This window comes from Dinoponera quadriceps, unplaced genomic scaffold, assembly GCF_001313825.1.
Source record: "Dinoponera quadriceps isolate SergipeBrazil2010 unplaced genomic scaffold, ASM131382v1 scaffold1040, whole genome shotgun sequence".
NCBI classification, from domain to species: domain Eukaryota; kingdom Metazoa; phylum Arthropoda; class Insecta; order Hymenoptera; family Formicidae; genus Dinoponera; species Dinoponera quadriceps.
In genome coordinates this window covers 79189-94969 of record NW_014555251.1, presented here as the reverse complement: position 1 = coordinate 94969, position 15781 = coordinate 79189, and the positions used below count along the sequence as shown (strand labels likewise).

The following is a 15781-nucleotide window of genomic DNA, read 5'->3' as shown; positions in this document are numbered from 1 at the left end:
AGTAATATCAGGAAACATTTGTTATTTTGCGTTTATATAACGGCGCAAAGTGTAAATTCTATACTCGAATCATTTAATTGATGTAAATTAAAGTGGAGTAATTGAGAGAGGGGAGGGACGGGGGTTGTGTGTCGAATAAAGGAAACTACGCACGGATTTTCTTACAATCAAACCAGTAACTATATTGTAAAATCATTAGAAAATATACCTATATATATATATATATGGGTCATGTGAAAGGGGTACGCTCAAAAATTAGATTTGATCGAAACCTATGGCAATCGGTAGTACTATTTTAGAAAACATTTGTCGAATTTTTTCGGATTTTTTGACCCACACTATGAGCTTCTATGGCAGTTATAAAATTCGAATTTTTGCTTCGACTACCAGTTTCTTAATTCTCGTCGTCGTCGTCGTGCCAATAAAAAAAATCTGAAACCATTGTAACTTTATAGCATTTTTTCCCGTAGAATCAGAAAAAAATATTTATAAAATTTTAGGGGGTAGTTTTCACCCTTATTTTGAGATTTTTAAGTTTAAAATCGAAATTTCGCAAAGTACACCACCTTCGATTTTTTTTGTTTTTTTTTTATTCCTTTTTAAATTTGCTTTCGATTAAGTCATGTCTCATGATGGTAATCGGCCTGGAACAGGCCCAACATGAGGCCGAAAGGCAAAAATCCACCTTTTTACCGTTATATCTCAACCCTCAAGACGGTTAGGCCTGTATATAGTCCTATGATTATCGATTAATTCAATTACCCCATTTAATGAGGAAAAGAAGAAACACGTATATTTTTATATCATATTCTAGAGAAAAATTTGTAATTATATTATAAGCGGGGGGTGTGTCTAATTTACTACCGACTCGTATTATTTGAACATAAAAAATGTCTGCCTTATCATTGAATCGTATTATAATCTCGATTCTCCGGTGGCAGCTTGCAGTGAAGACTGAAATATTAATAAAAGTAACAGGTCGAGTTTTTGTTGGAAACGACACCGCTAGATGGCACAGGTAGATTTATTTGCTTAGCGAATCGTTGAACAATGTAGTTCTGGAATCTCCGCTACGAGTCACTACTATCGTCTTTGATAGAGAATTGAGGTTGGGTTACGCGCGATTCAACGACAGTTCGAATGAACTTTTCATTCTCTTTCTTCAGTATATAATAAATAACTAAACTATATAATAAATAACTAGAAATAAGTAATAATAATAGTAAGATAGCAATAATAGCAGCAGCAGCAGTAGTAGTAGTAGTAGTAATAGTGGTATTAGTAGTAACAAGTATTGGTGACTTCAATGCTGGATTTGACATTAGATTTCAATATCGGAGACCTCAACGCTGGGTATACATTCTTACTCATAGAACCTGCTTTTCTTGAAAATTTCAATGTCAAGGATAATTGAGACTGATTGAAAGGTAAGAACACTATACACATGTTTACGCGCGCATTCTCTCAGAAAAAATATAACAGTATTTGAGAACTATAAATATTTAAAAAATTTAGCATTTCAGTTGATGTGTCCATTGCATCATCGTCAAATCGTGTTTTCGATATTATACGCTTATGTTGCATATATGTTTCGCGTAAAAAATTCGAATTATAATAAAGTAAACATGTGTAAATAGCGAAAGAAAAAAATTTGTGTACATGCCTGTAATATTTATCGCATTGTTGATAAATATCGTTGCCGAATGTGAAGAAAAAAATGTCTACATAGATACTCGTGCGATATATTTTTCACATTGTACCGCTACGCGGTACGCTATATATAGTGCGCATTGCACTTCCTGCTACGTCGATAAGAATATAAATTGGTAAGTTAAACGACTCCTCGAAGTCGGGAGCGTTGCGTCAGCGCGTACGAAACAATCGAGAGCAGTTTCACGTGCGATTCTCACGGAATCCTTATGAAATTCATCCGACTTGTGTCTTGGCAGAGCTCTTTTTACATTTTTTTATCAACGAACAGCTGTAAAATAAAAAGCGTTGTATCGAACGCGTACGATATATATCATTATAGAGTCATCGATGAGAGTCAAATTTTCCCCGGCTCCTTCGACTTTGCAAAGTTCTTTTTTTTCCTTTCTTTTTTGTTTCGCATTTCTCTCTTTGTTGTAGAAATCGATCTGCATTCGATGCTGTGAGCGGCCCGGTAAAGGTCACCGGTGAGGGTTAACGAACGGGTGGCAACAGGACGGAGCAAATTTTTGCGAAGGCCTGCTTGAAGGTCGGGGGAAGTACCGTCGGGCAGGACCCTGAAATTCGATTCTCAGGCCTGTACGAATCCTGTTTCTCGTCGCTCTGGTGCGTAATACTCCTCTTATCCTCGCGAATCAACAATATCTTCTCCGTGTTTCAATACGCCGGCTATCGTAAAGTGAGAGCGCATGTTTTACACAACTGAAGAAAAAATATACGCATGACACATGAACATTTTCTAACGTTTTCGTGAGAGACAATTCGCGAACTGTCTCTTCTCTCTCTACGGATGTATAAATTTAGAAATCGGTGCAACGTTAGTCAAACACTCTCGAGCGAGGAAGACGATTCACCATAGCGGAAGCTATCGGCCGAGGATAGTTCCCAAAAGCCAATAACGCCCGCGGATTAACCATAGAGACGGCGATGTCGTCATTCGGAGGATTTTTCGTCCATTAAAGAGACGCAAAAACGCAGATGCACAAGACTCGAAATGTCGGTCGTGAGCAATGAGACTCGATCGGTTCCGATTGAATAATATCGCACGCATTACAATTCTCTCAGCAATCTGCGGGAAAAGAGAATTGTTAAGGACGTCGTCGGTGCGAGAAGCATTGTCATCGGGAGAGCCACCAAACGCGCAAAACCGGCGAGATCCAGCGGAGAGGGGGATTTCACAAGGGAACGGTTGGCAGGGAGAACTGGCGGAGGATCCTGGCGGCCTCGACGTGCCTGCTCGCAGTCGAGTGAAAGTGGGATTTTGCTTTCTATCCAGTGACAAGCGCGCCGTGCTCGCGAACGCGCCGTGCTCGGGCGCTCCTTCTCGTGCGCGGTTAACGGTATCGAACGCGATGAGCTGAAGAGGATCGCACATCGCGGGACATATCGCGAAGGGATGTCGCCAGGGCGATGCACCGCGGCCTCGCGGGTCCTCCTCTTACTGCTCGTCGTCTCCGCTCGGCCAGAAGGTAAAAAGGCCGCGTCGACGAGACAGCCTTTTGTGGACGTCTCTCGGAGGGGCTACGATTCCGTCATTACTTGGGAAATGTCGGACAAACAAGCAAAAGTTCTCGCGTACACAAGCACGTAATCGATCTCGCGATCGAATTTTCCGTCGTGGGAAAATAAGCAAGTAACATCCCGTTCTTATTTTTCCCGCTGCACATTCTTGAGCTCGGTCGACTCGAAAATGGATCACATGAACACAAGCCAATGTTGGTCTCTTCGGCGTGTAATTGTAAGTACAGCGCGGCACAATAGAATTGCGATACAATTGCCGCGTAGGACTTGTCGTCGAGCCTAATGCGAGTAGCGCAATCTTTCCGCAATTTTTTTCTTTGTTGTTATCGCACGGATGGATTGTTCGTTATATTTTGCTTTATCCAATCTGTGAGAGCTCTGGACGAAACGGTCTCTCGCGCGAGATCTAACGCGTCGTTCTTTCTTCCTCATCGTTATGAAAAGTGAACGCACTATTCGGATCCTAAAATAGTCCCCGCGTCATGTGATCAGTGTTGCCCAACACACCTTTCTCCTCTTTGCCGCGATATTAAATACAGGGAATTCGGACGATATCGCGCGGGTGTGTGTAATAAAAGATGCTTGGTAGCAACGAACGACCTTCCACGTTCAGGTCGCTTTAATGAGGTGTAAAGGATGCAAAAATGCGCATTCCAAAGCGTTGACGCCGCCCGTGAAATAATATATGCAACGAGAAAATTCAAAGGGATTGCGACTCATTCGGGCGGTTGAAACAGGCTTGGAAGAAACATCAGACATCCTTTCCGTTTCTCGCACGTACGCGATACGGAACAGTGATCGAGGAATTCGGAGCATCGACGAGTTGTGAAATAACGACCTTCCCCGCGCGGCTCATTTCCCAGAGGAATAACGCCTTTTCTCAGTGCAATCTGACCGATCCTCCACGGATGGTGGTCATCGGAGACGTCTCGCAACATCGCGAGCGAAATTGCGAGATTAAGAAAGCCTGACGCAAAGAAATCAGGAATGCGTCGGCCTCCATTATCATGTTTTTTTCTCAAACATTCCGTCACTTGGGATCGTACGTCTCCCTTTTTACTTTCGTCTCATTCATTTCACGTCCAAAAGTTGTCACACAAATTGTATTTGTTCCTTCTCGTTAGGATGGATAAAAATTGGAAAATTCCATCCACAAAAATAAGACCGTCAACTTGAGAAAGTATAATAACGTATGAGTGGCTAATCTCTCGAGAGTAACCGCGGCCTTCGAGATCTTCATTTTAGAGAAAGTTCACACACAATCATACGAATTATGTGGCGGGGATGAAATCTAGGAGAAACACGCATTACACATATTTAACATGTGCTATATTATTGCTCGTCCATTTCAGCCGCTGCTCTTTCGTTACCTTTTGGAACATTACTCGCATTAAACGATTAATAAAATCGCGCGATGTACATGAGACCCCCAGGTATCGAAATCTAGATATCCCGGCACGATTGTCAATATATTGCGACGTTTCATCATCGTACATATTATTCGCTCGATTATACGACTACGTGTCCGTCGAAAGAACTCGTCTAGCATTCCGTACGAGCGAGCTAGAAAGTAGCACCTCGTGCACGCGTATTCTCCACGTACACACATGTCATTTTCACCAGGATCGCGCAGAAGAAGTCGAAATTCTTCACAGATAAGTCTCTTTGCGTACAATGACAAAGTAGTAAAAAGCATTGGCTTTCAAAGTTCGCCTTCAAGAGACCGCGTGTGAAAGAGAACGAGCTCTCGCGCGGTAAGTTTGCATGTGCGTGGCCTCGCTCAAATGTCAGTGGCAAAGTTTCAACGGATTTTCTTCGTTGGTGGAATTCTCGTCTCCCTGTTGCACTGTTATCGCACAAAGAAAAAAGGAAGAGAAAAAAAAATATCGACGATATTATCGCGACGTAAGCTAAGTAACTCCGAGCGCGATTTGCAATCTTGGAGAGAAAAACAGGATCTGTAGAAAGTGCTATATGTAATACACGCGAGAGAGAGAGAGAGAGAGAGATACGTGTGTACAATAAATATATACGTAATCGTTCCGTTCATATCTCGATAAAGCGAACAACAAGCTCGTAGAAAGCGGCTAGGCTAAAAGTGTATCGGCACGCGAGGCGTTGCGTACAAATGTATAGAGGCGCGATCTAAGAATTCGCGCGACCCATTGGCTTACGAGCCGAAGGACGATCGAAAGGAGAACGGTCGGTTGCCTTTTTCACACCCGTTACACTTCGGCCACTTCCTATCCGTGGTCGTGAAAGTATCGTACGGGAAGCTAACTAAACGAATTGCGCGATCTGATATCGCTATTGAGGACGCCGCGTTGCTGAGAAATATTCGCTCGGATAACTGTGCGAAACATTCCGAATAATCTCGTAAACACGCGTACAAAATCGGATTTTACTGCCGTGTCTATTCACAATGCAGGCTGAATTGCGCGAGATATTTGCGAGTCGGCGCGAGTTACATAAGTGTGTAATAATCTCTCGTAACGCTCTCATAGTATTGTCTCTCTCGGTTGATCCTCGTCAGCGCGGAAAATTCAACTCCTTTCAAAATCCGTCCCGCGTGGGACGATGGCATTTGGAGGGCGCGCTCCGAGAAAATGGATCGTTCGCGAGCGAGCCAGACTTTAGATTCGGCAAATCGCGAATGAACGCCTTCGGCATCGATCCTTTACCAGTCGAAAGCAAGCTGAGAGCAAGGATCTTTACCGCGCGTTAGTGCCGAGGATTATCTATTACCGCGATTTCATCACGTTCGAACGTAATATTCACGATAATATCTGGCGTAAGGTGTGGCTTTGATTTCATTATCACGATAATGCGCCAACGACGTCGATTGACCGAAATTTAATTCACGATTTTATTGAGGGAAATGAATTCTCTTCGACAGCCGTGTCTCCTCAAGGTCTCCGCGATGATGACGAGGAATAAATATCGAATATTCCGTCTCAATATCTTATTCGATCGTTCCTTTTGCGCAATTGTTATTTTATTACAGGCAACGCTGCTCACAATCTTAAGGATGTATCAACGAGAGACCCCGCCTTAAATTTATACTCACTTCATGCCGATCTATTAATTCCAACTGATTAGTCGGCCTCGTTGGGGGAAATATATATTATCGCAGTATTATTTACAGCCGCATAATTCACTATGGTAAAAATGCCCCCGCCGCGTGATCGGTCCGCGGAAACGGTCATAAATCATTCTGCCGGTCGCTCCGAAGTTTGCTTCTCCTCATAAATACATACACGATCACAATGAAGCGTTTTTCAATCGCGAATTACAACGTCGAAGAGAAAGCCGTAGGCGGGTCAAGTAGAAATCGTGTAATCTCGAGAGTCTCCAAATTAGAGGAAATTAAATCGCGCGCAGAGCCTCCAATTTCAAATTTCTTCGAGTTCATTTGGCGTTACAATATACATTAGTTCTATTTCCCGACTTTTACCACGTTGAATAATCGACAATTTTTCCTGCAAGAGATCAATTTCATAACTGTGCATCGTACGAAAGCACACTTACGGATGTAAGAAGAACTCGGCGAGATTAACGAAACGTAATTTGACTTAGATCCGTTCGTGAATAACAAAGAGTGAGAATTTGAGATTGAATCGTTACGTATCGACCGAAGTTGCTCGTAGTATCTTAAAAACGGACAGAAATGGAGAGAACGACATTTTATCTCGGTCGCCGCGCAAACATTTATTTCATAATTAATCAGAAATTACGGGACGGAAGACGATTGCAGTAATAAGAATAAAAAAAAAGAGGTGGAAACAAAAGTTCTCGTGCAAGTAACTTTTAGCAGATATCGAGTATATAAATTCGACGAATACCTCCGCTATATTCGGAACTTTAAAAGAGCACTCTGAGGAATGACATTTCTGTGAAATTGTTCATCGTCAATTTGTAGAAACGATTCGATCATGGGACAAACTCTCGCAACTGATACCAACGAATTCGGTGTACGAGAAACAAGATCGAAATGCTGCATCCCCATCGAGCAACGAGGCTGATGCATCGTTGGGACATTCGCCGGACGAGAACAACGTGATGGACACGTCGAAGGGAGGAGGAGACGACGAAGAGAAGGAGGAGGAACCTAAGCTAACGTACGACGCTGAGGAATACGAAGATAAGCGAGGAAAAGAGGAAGAAGAGAAGGAAGATCCTTCGGTTGGCGCAGCAAGGAGAGAGAAATCTCCGATGAAAGAAGCTAACATGTCCAATACTGAGGCGGAAGACAATTCCAGGGACGAAGATTATTTCGAAGACCCCTCGACAAATCAGTATGACAATACGTATTATTATTACGATGAGTACGAGAACGAAAATCGTTCCAGATACGAGGCCGTAGGTAAGTTTCGGTTCGATGACCGAATATCGACGCAACGATCGATTCTGTTTTTACGTGGATTGTCCGTACCAGATGGAGAAAACCTCGATTATCCAGACGCAGAGTCCGAAGAGGAAGACGCTACGGGTCAGAAGGATTCTGCAAAGAGAGACGAGGATATCCCTCACCGACCGTCATCGACCGCGTCGTCGCGCGAGAAGGAAGACGGCGATTTGGAACAAGGCTCGTCTATGGAGGGCAGCGACAAGAGTTTTGCTTTTCTCGATGCCGAGGAGGAGGTGGAAAAGCGGCTCAACAACAACACCTCCTTTGACAGTTCCATCTTGATAGGTGAAGCTGTAGTTTCCGTCGTAACCACGAAGAGCGTGGTGAACGGTACGATATCGGTGCCGACGACGTCCTCGCCGCGCACCACCGAACAAGTCGCGCCGCCACCGTCGTCGGAACAACCCTTAACTCCGGAGGTAACCACGGAGGACTCGTCGAGGATCCTCGCTTCCGTGCAAACCAGCCGCAGCGTATCGGGCGCGCGCTTCTTGCCGTTTCCCGCTGTGATGGATCGTGTGGAGCAGCAGGGCGGATCGCCCGACGGTAAGAAGACGTCTCAATCTCCGTCCGAGTCCACGGAGAGTATCATCGATAAGCTCGACTGGGCACAGTCGAAGCTTTCCGGCGATCTCGTGCCGGCTGCTATACTCGGCGGGGGTTTCCGGAGCAACACGCTTCAGTTGGACGTACTGGCTGAAAGAGAGCGCACGACTCGCGCGAAATTTACCGCCACCACAGCGAAAACGCAGATCACCCCGGGGAAATTTGTACCGCGACGTTACGGCGACAAAAGACTGAATCACACCACGGCGAAGCCACGGCTGGAGACCACGCTCGACAATCTGGAAGGCTTGCTGCCTCGGGATTACGTGTCGAGAGGGACTACACCGGCCTCTCCCAGAATCAATTTCAGGTCCCTTTCTTTACTTCATTTAGTCGCTCTATTAATGATTAGTCTCTTATCTCGTTATTGTCAGATTACAGTTTGTACTTTACTGTTCAGGTGGCCTTCCTCGCGGCAGACGGAAGCACCAACGACACCGTCGACGACAAAATCGACGGTTGCCGTCCAAGACATTAGCGCGTTTTTACCGGCGGGATACAAGCTGAAGAAAGAGGATACAGCTGAGAGTTCTGTCTTGAGCGACATTCTCGCCAAGGTCGACATTTCGTCTCTCTTGCCAGCCAATTACGGCAAGCGGAAGATCGAGGGAGACTCCAAGCTGGAGAGTACCACATTGACGACGACAACGGCGAAAAGTAGCACTTCCTCGGAGAAAATTGCCTTGTCCATCCAAGATCTTTTCGCGTCTTCCAAAGTCGACCTCTCCGCCTTGTTGCCCAAGGATTACGGTGAAAAGAAGAAGGAGCCGGATGGCAAGCGCGACGGTGAGCGAAATACGACGGAACGGACAGACTCGCCTACCACGAAGAAAACCAGTGGCTTGAAAATTGTATTCCCTAGCAGACCGGGCGGTCGTAAACCGATCCACAAAATAACCACCCCGCAAGCTCCGCGTGGAGATGGTCCAGGCACAGTGACGCCTAAAATACAGAAGGGATGGCCGACTAGGTAAGCGATTAGCTGCGAGATTGCCGTTCAACAATTCATACACGCTAATTTGTGCTTCCAACTACGAAATCTCAGAGCTACCACAGAGTTCACCGGGTGGCCGACACCATCCACCACACCGATCTCGATCGAAAAGTTGCTGGAAGCTGCGCGAACAGCTACGGTAGCGTCCGTGAACGTGTCGCTCATTCCCAGTACGAACGAGATCTCGAGCACATCGTCAACGTCGACGACAACGACCACACCGAGACCGACGACACCCGGTGTCTGCGACGAGGAATGCGAAGTCGCGGGCACGATTCGCATCATCGGGAACGCCACGTGGCTGCCGGAGCTGTTTGATCGAAATACTCGCGAGTGGCAAGAGCTCGCGAGCCAAGTGGAACGAGAGGTGTTGTCACCGCGCGATTACTCTTTTACTCGTCGTTTATACTCGTCGTAATATCCCAAGACTTTTCCTTTTTCAGATGAACTTTATATTCTCGAAATCGACCGTTCTAACGAAATGGTACAAAAATATAAGGATCGATTCCTTCAGGTATTCACTTCTCAATTTTCTAGATCACCGCTCCGACGTGATAATGTCGACTTTCGGCTCTGCAATCGTCATTATTCATTCATCCGATTCTTTATAATTATAGAGAATTCTTGGCAATAATTTCGTATAATTTCGTTCTATTCTAAACGTTCCAAATATCTAGACTCTCTTGACACGAATGTGTGTAATCGTTGCTTTCAGTCAAGGTAGCATCCTGGTAGACTACTTTGTCGAACTGGCCGACTTACAGCAACGAGTTAACACGCAAGAGTTGAAAGTTATTTTCCACGATTCGCTCAGAACGTACAATAGCAATCGGTGGAACGAGACTAGCACAAAGGGCGCGTTACGGATGGGAATTTTTACCATCGATCCTAAATACACAGACTTCGTAGGTACGTCAATCTGTCTTCGACTACCTGACCGATCGATATTTTTGCGTTATTTTCCGCAGTGATACCCAAATTGAGCACGCCACAATATATTGAGAAAGACGATAGGCTGATACCTCAGTGGGCCATTGCGGTAATAGTGATAGGTGTTGGAGGTTTATTGTTCATCATCGTGTTCGGTGTGTCTGTGGTGAGTGCAACATTCGCTTATTGCCTTACTGTGTGCATATTAAGAACGGAAAGTAAGCGAGATCATTTATCAGCTCGTCAATAGACAAAACGGCGCAAAACTGAAGCCAGCCATGTCTACGATTTACGAGGAGGAAGTGGTGAAACACACATCCAGTCACCGATCGAACGACTACTCGAAACCAGTACACACGATATGGACCGATCCCGACGTTTCTTGGAACGACAAGTCCTTCGAGTCTACGTCTAATAAGGTAAGCTTTTCTAACGCGTGTTTGCGCATCAGTCGCGTTAGACGCGAACAGTTAACTGGACTTTGATCTATTTACGCCTTTTCAGATTCTGGTTGATAAACCTTTCCAGGACAATAAGAAGTATAATTTGTACGATAGTTGGCGATCCGAGTGGAATGGTTATTATTACAATCCATCGCACACCAGCAGCAAATACGGTGGTTACGACAGTACTACAAACTTGTCGAGCCGTCACCATCCCGATTACGACACCAATTTCTAAATTTCACGGCAATAAAACAGCAATTTCTCCTACCACTGTATCAATTTTACTTCATTTATTCGGCACCTTGGGTGAGCATCGACAACAGATCAACCTGCTCTTCCAACAGCATCGCGATGCCTTCGACACCGATCGCCGCGTCTCCATGTACAGGCAGCGTTTCATGCATTTCTCTTATCTTTTATATTCTTCTATGTGGTGTATTAACATTACGTTTCTCTGTGTTCACATCTGCCGCTTTGCAAGCTGAAATCTACCGTCATCTCTTGTTATTGAATTTATTCATTTTTGTTCCTTACTCTTTGTACTCCCTCTCTTTCTATACTCGCTTTTTAATATCCCTTTTCTATCAATCGAACAGTAAGGTGAACTCAATGAATCGACCGAATTATTCAGATTGTCATCTATCAAGTTTTTCTTTTTTCTCCTTTTACAATAAATGGTCACATGCATATTCCCTCGATCTCTTTCATACAAAAATATACAAAATGTTCGTAATATACAAGTTTAAAGTAACTTACTTGGTAAAGATAGTAAATACCTAATCGACGAAAGTATTTTCCCCTCTTCCTGAGGATTACCAAATTGGCGTTTGAGCACACTCAAAAGTTTCTGGTATAAGAAGGATTGCCTATTTGAAAACAGAAAATATAGTATTGTATTACTTCCGATATTAATTGTACACGAGAGGGAGGAGGTAACAACATTCGACGGACATGCATGTATTCGAAGCACCATTGGCCAGTGAAAAAAGTCTCAAGAACAAATTCGATTTGTCGATAATACCGCCGATCCTTATCAATAGTGCTTTTCACATCACATGAAGAAAATTCAAATCACTACTTCCAGACTTTTACCTGCTAGCTGGTTTACATATCGATATATGATCCTGCGGAATCTCAAAGAACTCCCCCACTCCAGGGTCTGAAAAAAGTATATACGAGTAACACAACAGTATTGCGCGATAGTTCGTTCTGTAACGATACAAATCTCGACAAGTTACATTTATCAAGAAACCATCAACGAACAAGCGACACAAATACAATTGCGAGTAATTCGCGTTACCTGCCGAATCAAGACTGACGAATTGGAAGGATAACTTGAGCGCAGTTACGAGCGTAGACTTAGTTTCGCCGAAACTCACAATCTCTATGTGATGTTCCTTCAACATCTCTAGGAACTCTTCGTGAAGTTGTAACAATTCCGGCGATTCTGAAACGTGTTACTTTCGTGTCAATTGGACGTAGACAGGTGAAACGTTGTACCGTTACCTTCGCGTAATTCTTGAACTTCGACCGTCGGCCATACCAATATTTGCGTTGTCTGCTTCAAAGCCGCCACATGAGAGCCTCGATGAGGGGTACTGTAAAATACGATAGCCCTGGTATTCCTACAGATGCCGTTCTTGTCCCCAGCTTTCCATTCTACAGAACAAGTAACACGGTTGCATCACATGTCAGCAGATAAAAGCATACAACGGGAATTTTATATTAGTATACACATTTACGCGTATAAAACCACGTGCAAATTCAACTTACCTTCTACAAGCATTTTTTTAACTAACAACCCGCCCATCGAGTGACTGACCCATACAAGAGATCGCTGTCCCACATTTGCCATTATCAATTTGGTAATGTATTCTTCGCTCCTCTCTTTGATAGTGCTCCTAGGAGAAAAAAAAAAATATATATGTATATAAAATGTATATGTATATAAAATCAAAACGGGATCATCGATACATATTCAACCAGCCTCTCAAGCTTAGGAGGAATGAAGCAAGTATCTCGTAAAGGAGCGAATAAATAAACGAAATATAACGCTCACTTCATGCTCTCTATTGGGCAGAAAGGAGTCCACATAGACAAACTTGTGTCATAGTTGATACCGATGATTCGTAAGGACGGTACGTCCATAGGCAACCAGTCTTTCGGCCAACATTGCGTTTTAGACGCAAGTTCCGGGCCATTGTTCATGCAGGAATCATTCCTGAAAATACTGCGTGTGAAAATTCACGACTGATCATAATCCGATGTGAAACACGTAAAAATGTAGAGACATGCGATACCCTTTGCAAAAGTAAGGCCCATTAGCGCGAGAATTGGTATTTTGCGGGCAATCCTCCAATATTACTTCAAAGTCGTGGCCTATCTTCTTCCATTCGCGCAGTTGTAGATCGCGAGCTAGGTCTTTGAAGAATTCTTGAGGGCGATCATCGTCAATCATAGTAGACAAGTAATCCGCAGTTTGCCTCGGAGTGGTGTCATCTACAATCCGTTAAAAAAAAAATATTAATAAAATGAGGAAAAGAGAAATTGTTGTCTTAGTGTTTATACGAATCTACAACCTACAACTCCGAGTGCAGAGGTGTCAGCATCACGTTGTCTCCAGGTAACAAAAACTCCACCTAGTAGCCCGTGCAGAAACACAACATCCATCTTTGTGGTTGCATGATTTCTGTGCGAAGGATGAAGAAGATAAATACGCCGTGGATATTTCGCTCCTTCGTTCGCCTCTGCATCTAAGTTTGCTAATGCGCGATGAGCCTGAGCCGATAAACGAATATCGTCGCTACGTGACCAACGTGACAATATGCCGATCCATCCTTGTCGAAAGCAGTTTTATTATGTATCTCAACAATGTAGTGGCGCACGTTTACATTACAGGCAGATTAGTATAAGCATGTCTTACCGGATTCAAAGATTTTCTCCAAATATTCAGTGTGAAGAGACACATTGGATATTATTCTCGCAAGCAGTATGCACATTTCTATATCGTCTTTGCAAATTTTTTCTATCGCTGTTAGTATTGGCAAAGCTCCGGCATCGACCAAGTCTAAAGTTCACAAATTAAACAAGATCAACAAAGCTTAAATCACTTTGTAAAATTACGCACGGGTATTTCTGGTATTTACTCACGTTTGCTGTATTCTTCTAAAGAAGAATGGTGACAGATCGATTGAACGCAACACTTGAGTAAAGTGCTATCCCAAATTGTCACTGGTGCTGCCAAAAGGCCCATACTTGTCAAATCGTGATCAAAGATAAAACCATCCTAGAAAAATGCTTTATATTACTAATTGAGTAAAAAGAGATAATAATATTTATCACAGATGGTGATACTAAATTGCAACGCCATATATATATGTCAGAAATAAGGTGATCTAGTGGCGACATTTTTACAAATGTAACCATCATTTATTCGTTACTTTGCACAATGACACTCCAATTGCACATATTAAATTTTCTCCGTTTCATTCATCAAGTCTTCTTGTGTTATAATTGACCTTATCTCCATCTATCAATATCCATTACCATATACTTACTCGATGCAAATCTTTGAAATTTTTGCTGAGAAACTGTGTCAGGCAAGGATGCGTTTTATTACATAGTGTATCCAAAAGTAACAGCAATGAGTGTATTTTCTCTAAGATATCCTGTAAAGATGAATTATTTTACTTGTTAATATGGGAAAATATGTTTTCACAAAACTAACAAAATATTCTTAAAACATGTAAACACACATCTCCTTATTACGCTTTTTCCTTTTATGCATGGTACGAATATATTTAGTGTATTTTTCTTTTTCAAGTTTCTCAAAGCATTCATGTTGCATACATACATGTAATTTATATTGTATATGATAGTATGGTGGTTGCAGAAAGAACTGTAAATTAACATCTGGTATTCTTGCAAGAGCTACCGCTGTTTTAGCATCCAACATTTGGGCCAAATGACAATATTGCCAATCTAAAAATCATATATTGCATATAATATTGTAATTTAATTTACTATTGTTATTTATTCACGTATACTTTAAATAGACCTTTCTACAAGAAGCTGAGAAAGATCAATTTATCATGTTTTGAGGAAACAGCTCTACAAAAAATCCTTCTTTCTTTTACAATGACACTAAAATATGTAAACAAATAGGGAGCGTACTTTTTAAATAGGATAGAGAACCAAGGACAGTCACAGCTTTACATCGTTCATTTTTATCCCCATGTTGAGCCATGTACAGCAACTTGTATGCTAAATTATGACTGTACACCTTCCACCATTTCATTAAAATGTCACCAAGACCTCGCGGTTTCTCCAGTGCGGATCTATATAAATCCTCATCCTTCCCGAACATGAGGATATCTGATCAATCGAAAAGGTACATAGTAGTATATATACAAGAATTATGAAAAATATATCGAGTGTTATGTTGCATATTATAAAAATAATTACCTTTAAATAGAGGGTCATTTATGTAAATGTATTGCGGATGCACTTCCTCCAACTTTAACACATTCGTGTTCACGGTGGACCGAACGATCTGCGATATCTGTCGCAGCTGATACAAATACCAAAAGCCTCTGTAAAAAGAAACTACAACTATACACCGACAAAAAAACCGTCGAAACTTTTCGAGCAATCCTGAATGTTGTTATCAACTTACCCCAATACCACAACGCAAGTACTACTTGTTTTCAAGTAACGTACATAATTTTTATAGATTTGTACGCGCATTGTATGACACAACGGACATTCGTGCGCATTTAATGAAGGAGCAGGTGAAGCGGGATTAAATTTCGAAATTGTGATGATGAGACATTTAACAGTTTCGAAACTTTTGAAAACGTATACCTTACTTCTCAATTTACTACCGTCGACATCGGTCGCATTCCAATATTCATTGCCAGTGCTGAACATCTATAGTATACGTAACATGAACTATGGATTTTCAGCACTGCATTTTAGAACATAGCCGCTGTTTCATATCTTAACGCCTATTCATACACACTAGAATAGTTGCATAGGCACAAAAAAATCAGCCAATCTGATATATCGGTTGCAATCATCAGCATATATGGTCTGTTTGTTTTTAGCTGGCTGCACTGATTTAAGAAATTTACACATATTGAAGCGTGAGTATATACAGCGTACAAA

General features: G+C 42.6%; 2 protein-coding genes across 3 annotated transcripts; one reads left to right on the top strand and one right to left on the bottom strand.

The window, feature by feature from the left end:
• The first annotated feature begins 2995 nt into the window (after positions 1-2995).
• On the top strand, positions 2996-10882 carry LOC106743684. The gene is made up of 10 exons (XM_014617772.1): positions 2996-3179; positions 7151-7594; positions 7667-8555; positions 8646-9215; positions 9291-9606; positions 9683-9753; positions 9955-10148; positions 10208-10335; positions 10409-10588; positions 10674-10882. The coding sequence occupies exons 1-10, from the start codon at positions 3107-3109 to the stop codon at positions 10848-10850; spliced, it is 3042 nt and encodes a 1013-aa protein (XP_014473258.1). The 5' UTR covers positions 2996-3106; the 3' UTR covers positions 10851-10882.
• A 29-nt stretch (positions 10883-10911) lies between these two features.
• Positions 10912-15752, bottom strand: LOC106743685 (protein SERAC1-like). 2 transcript variants are annotated; one of them, XM_014617773.1, is made up of 16 exons: positions 15291-15752; positions 15080-15207; positions 14789-14989; positions 14469-14596; positions 14173-14283; positions 13766-13901; positions 13539-13682; positions 13195-13452; positions 12916-13114; positions 12675-12836; positions 12389-12516; positions 12122-12274; positions 11916-12062; positions 11708-11774; positions 11372-11481; positions 10912-11103 (listed from the first exon to the last, which is right to left on the bottom strand). In XM_014617773.1, exons 1-16 carry the CDS (start codon positions 15542-15544, stop codon positions 11060-11062), a joined length of 2370 nt encoding a protein of 789 aa, XP_014473259.1. In that variant the 5' UTR covers positions 15545-15752; the 3' UTR covers positions 10912-11059. The 2 variants fall into 2 exon arrangements, with proteins under 2 accessions (XP_014473259.1, XP_014473260.1); XM_014617774.1 differs by having other exon boundaries at positions 11392-11481.
• Between the last annotated feature and the right edge of the window lie 29 nt (positions 15753-15781).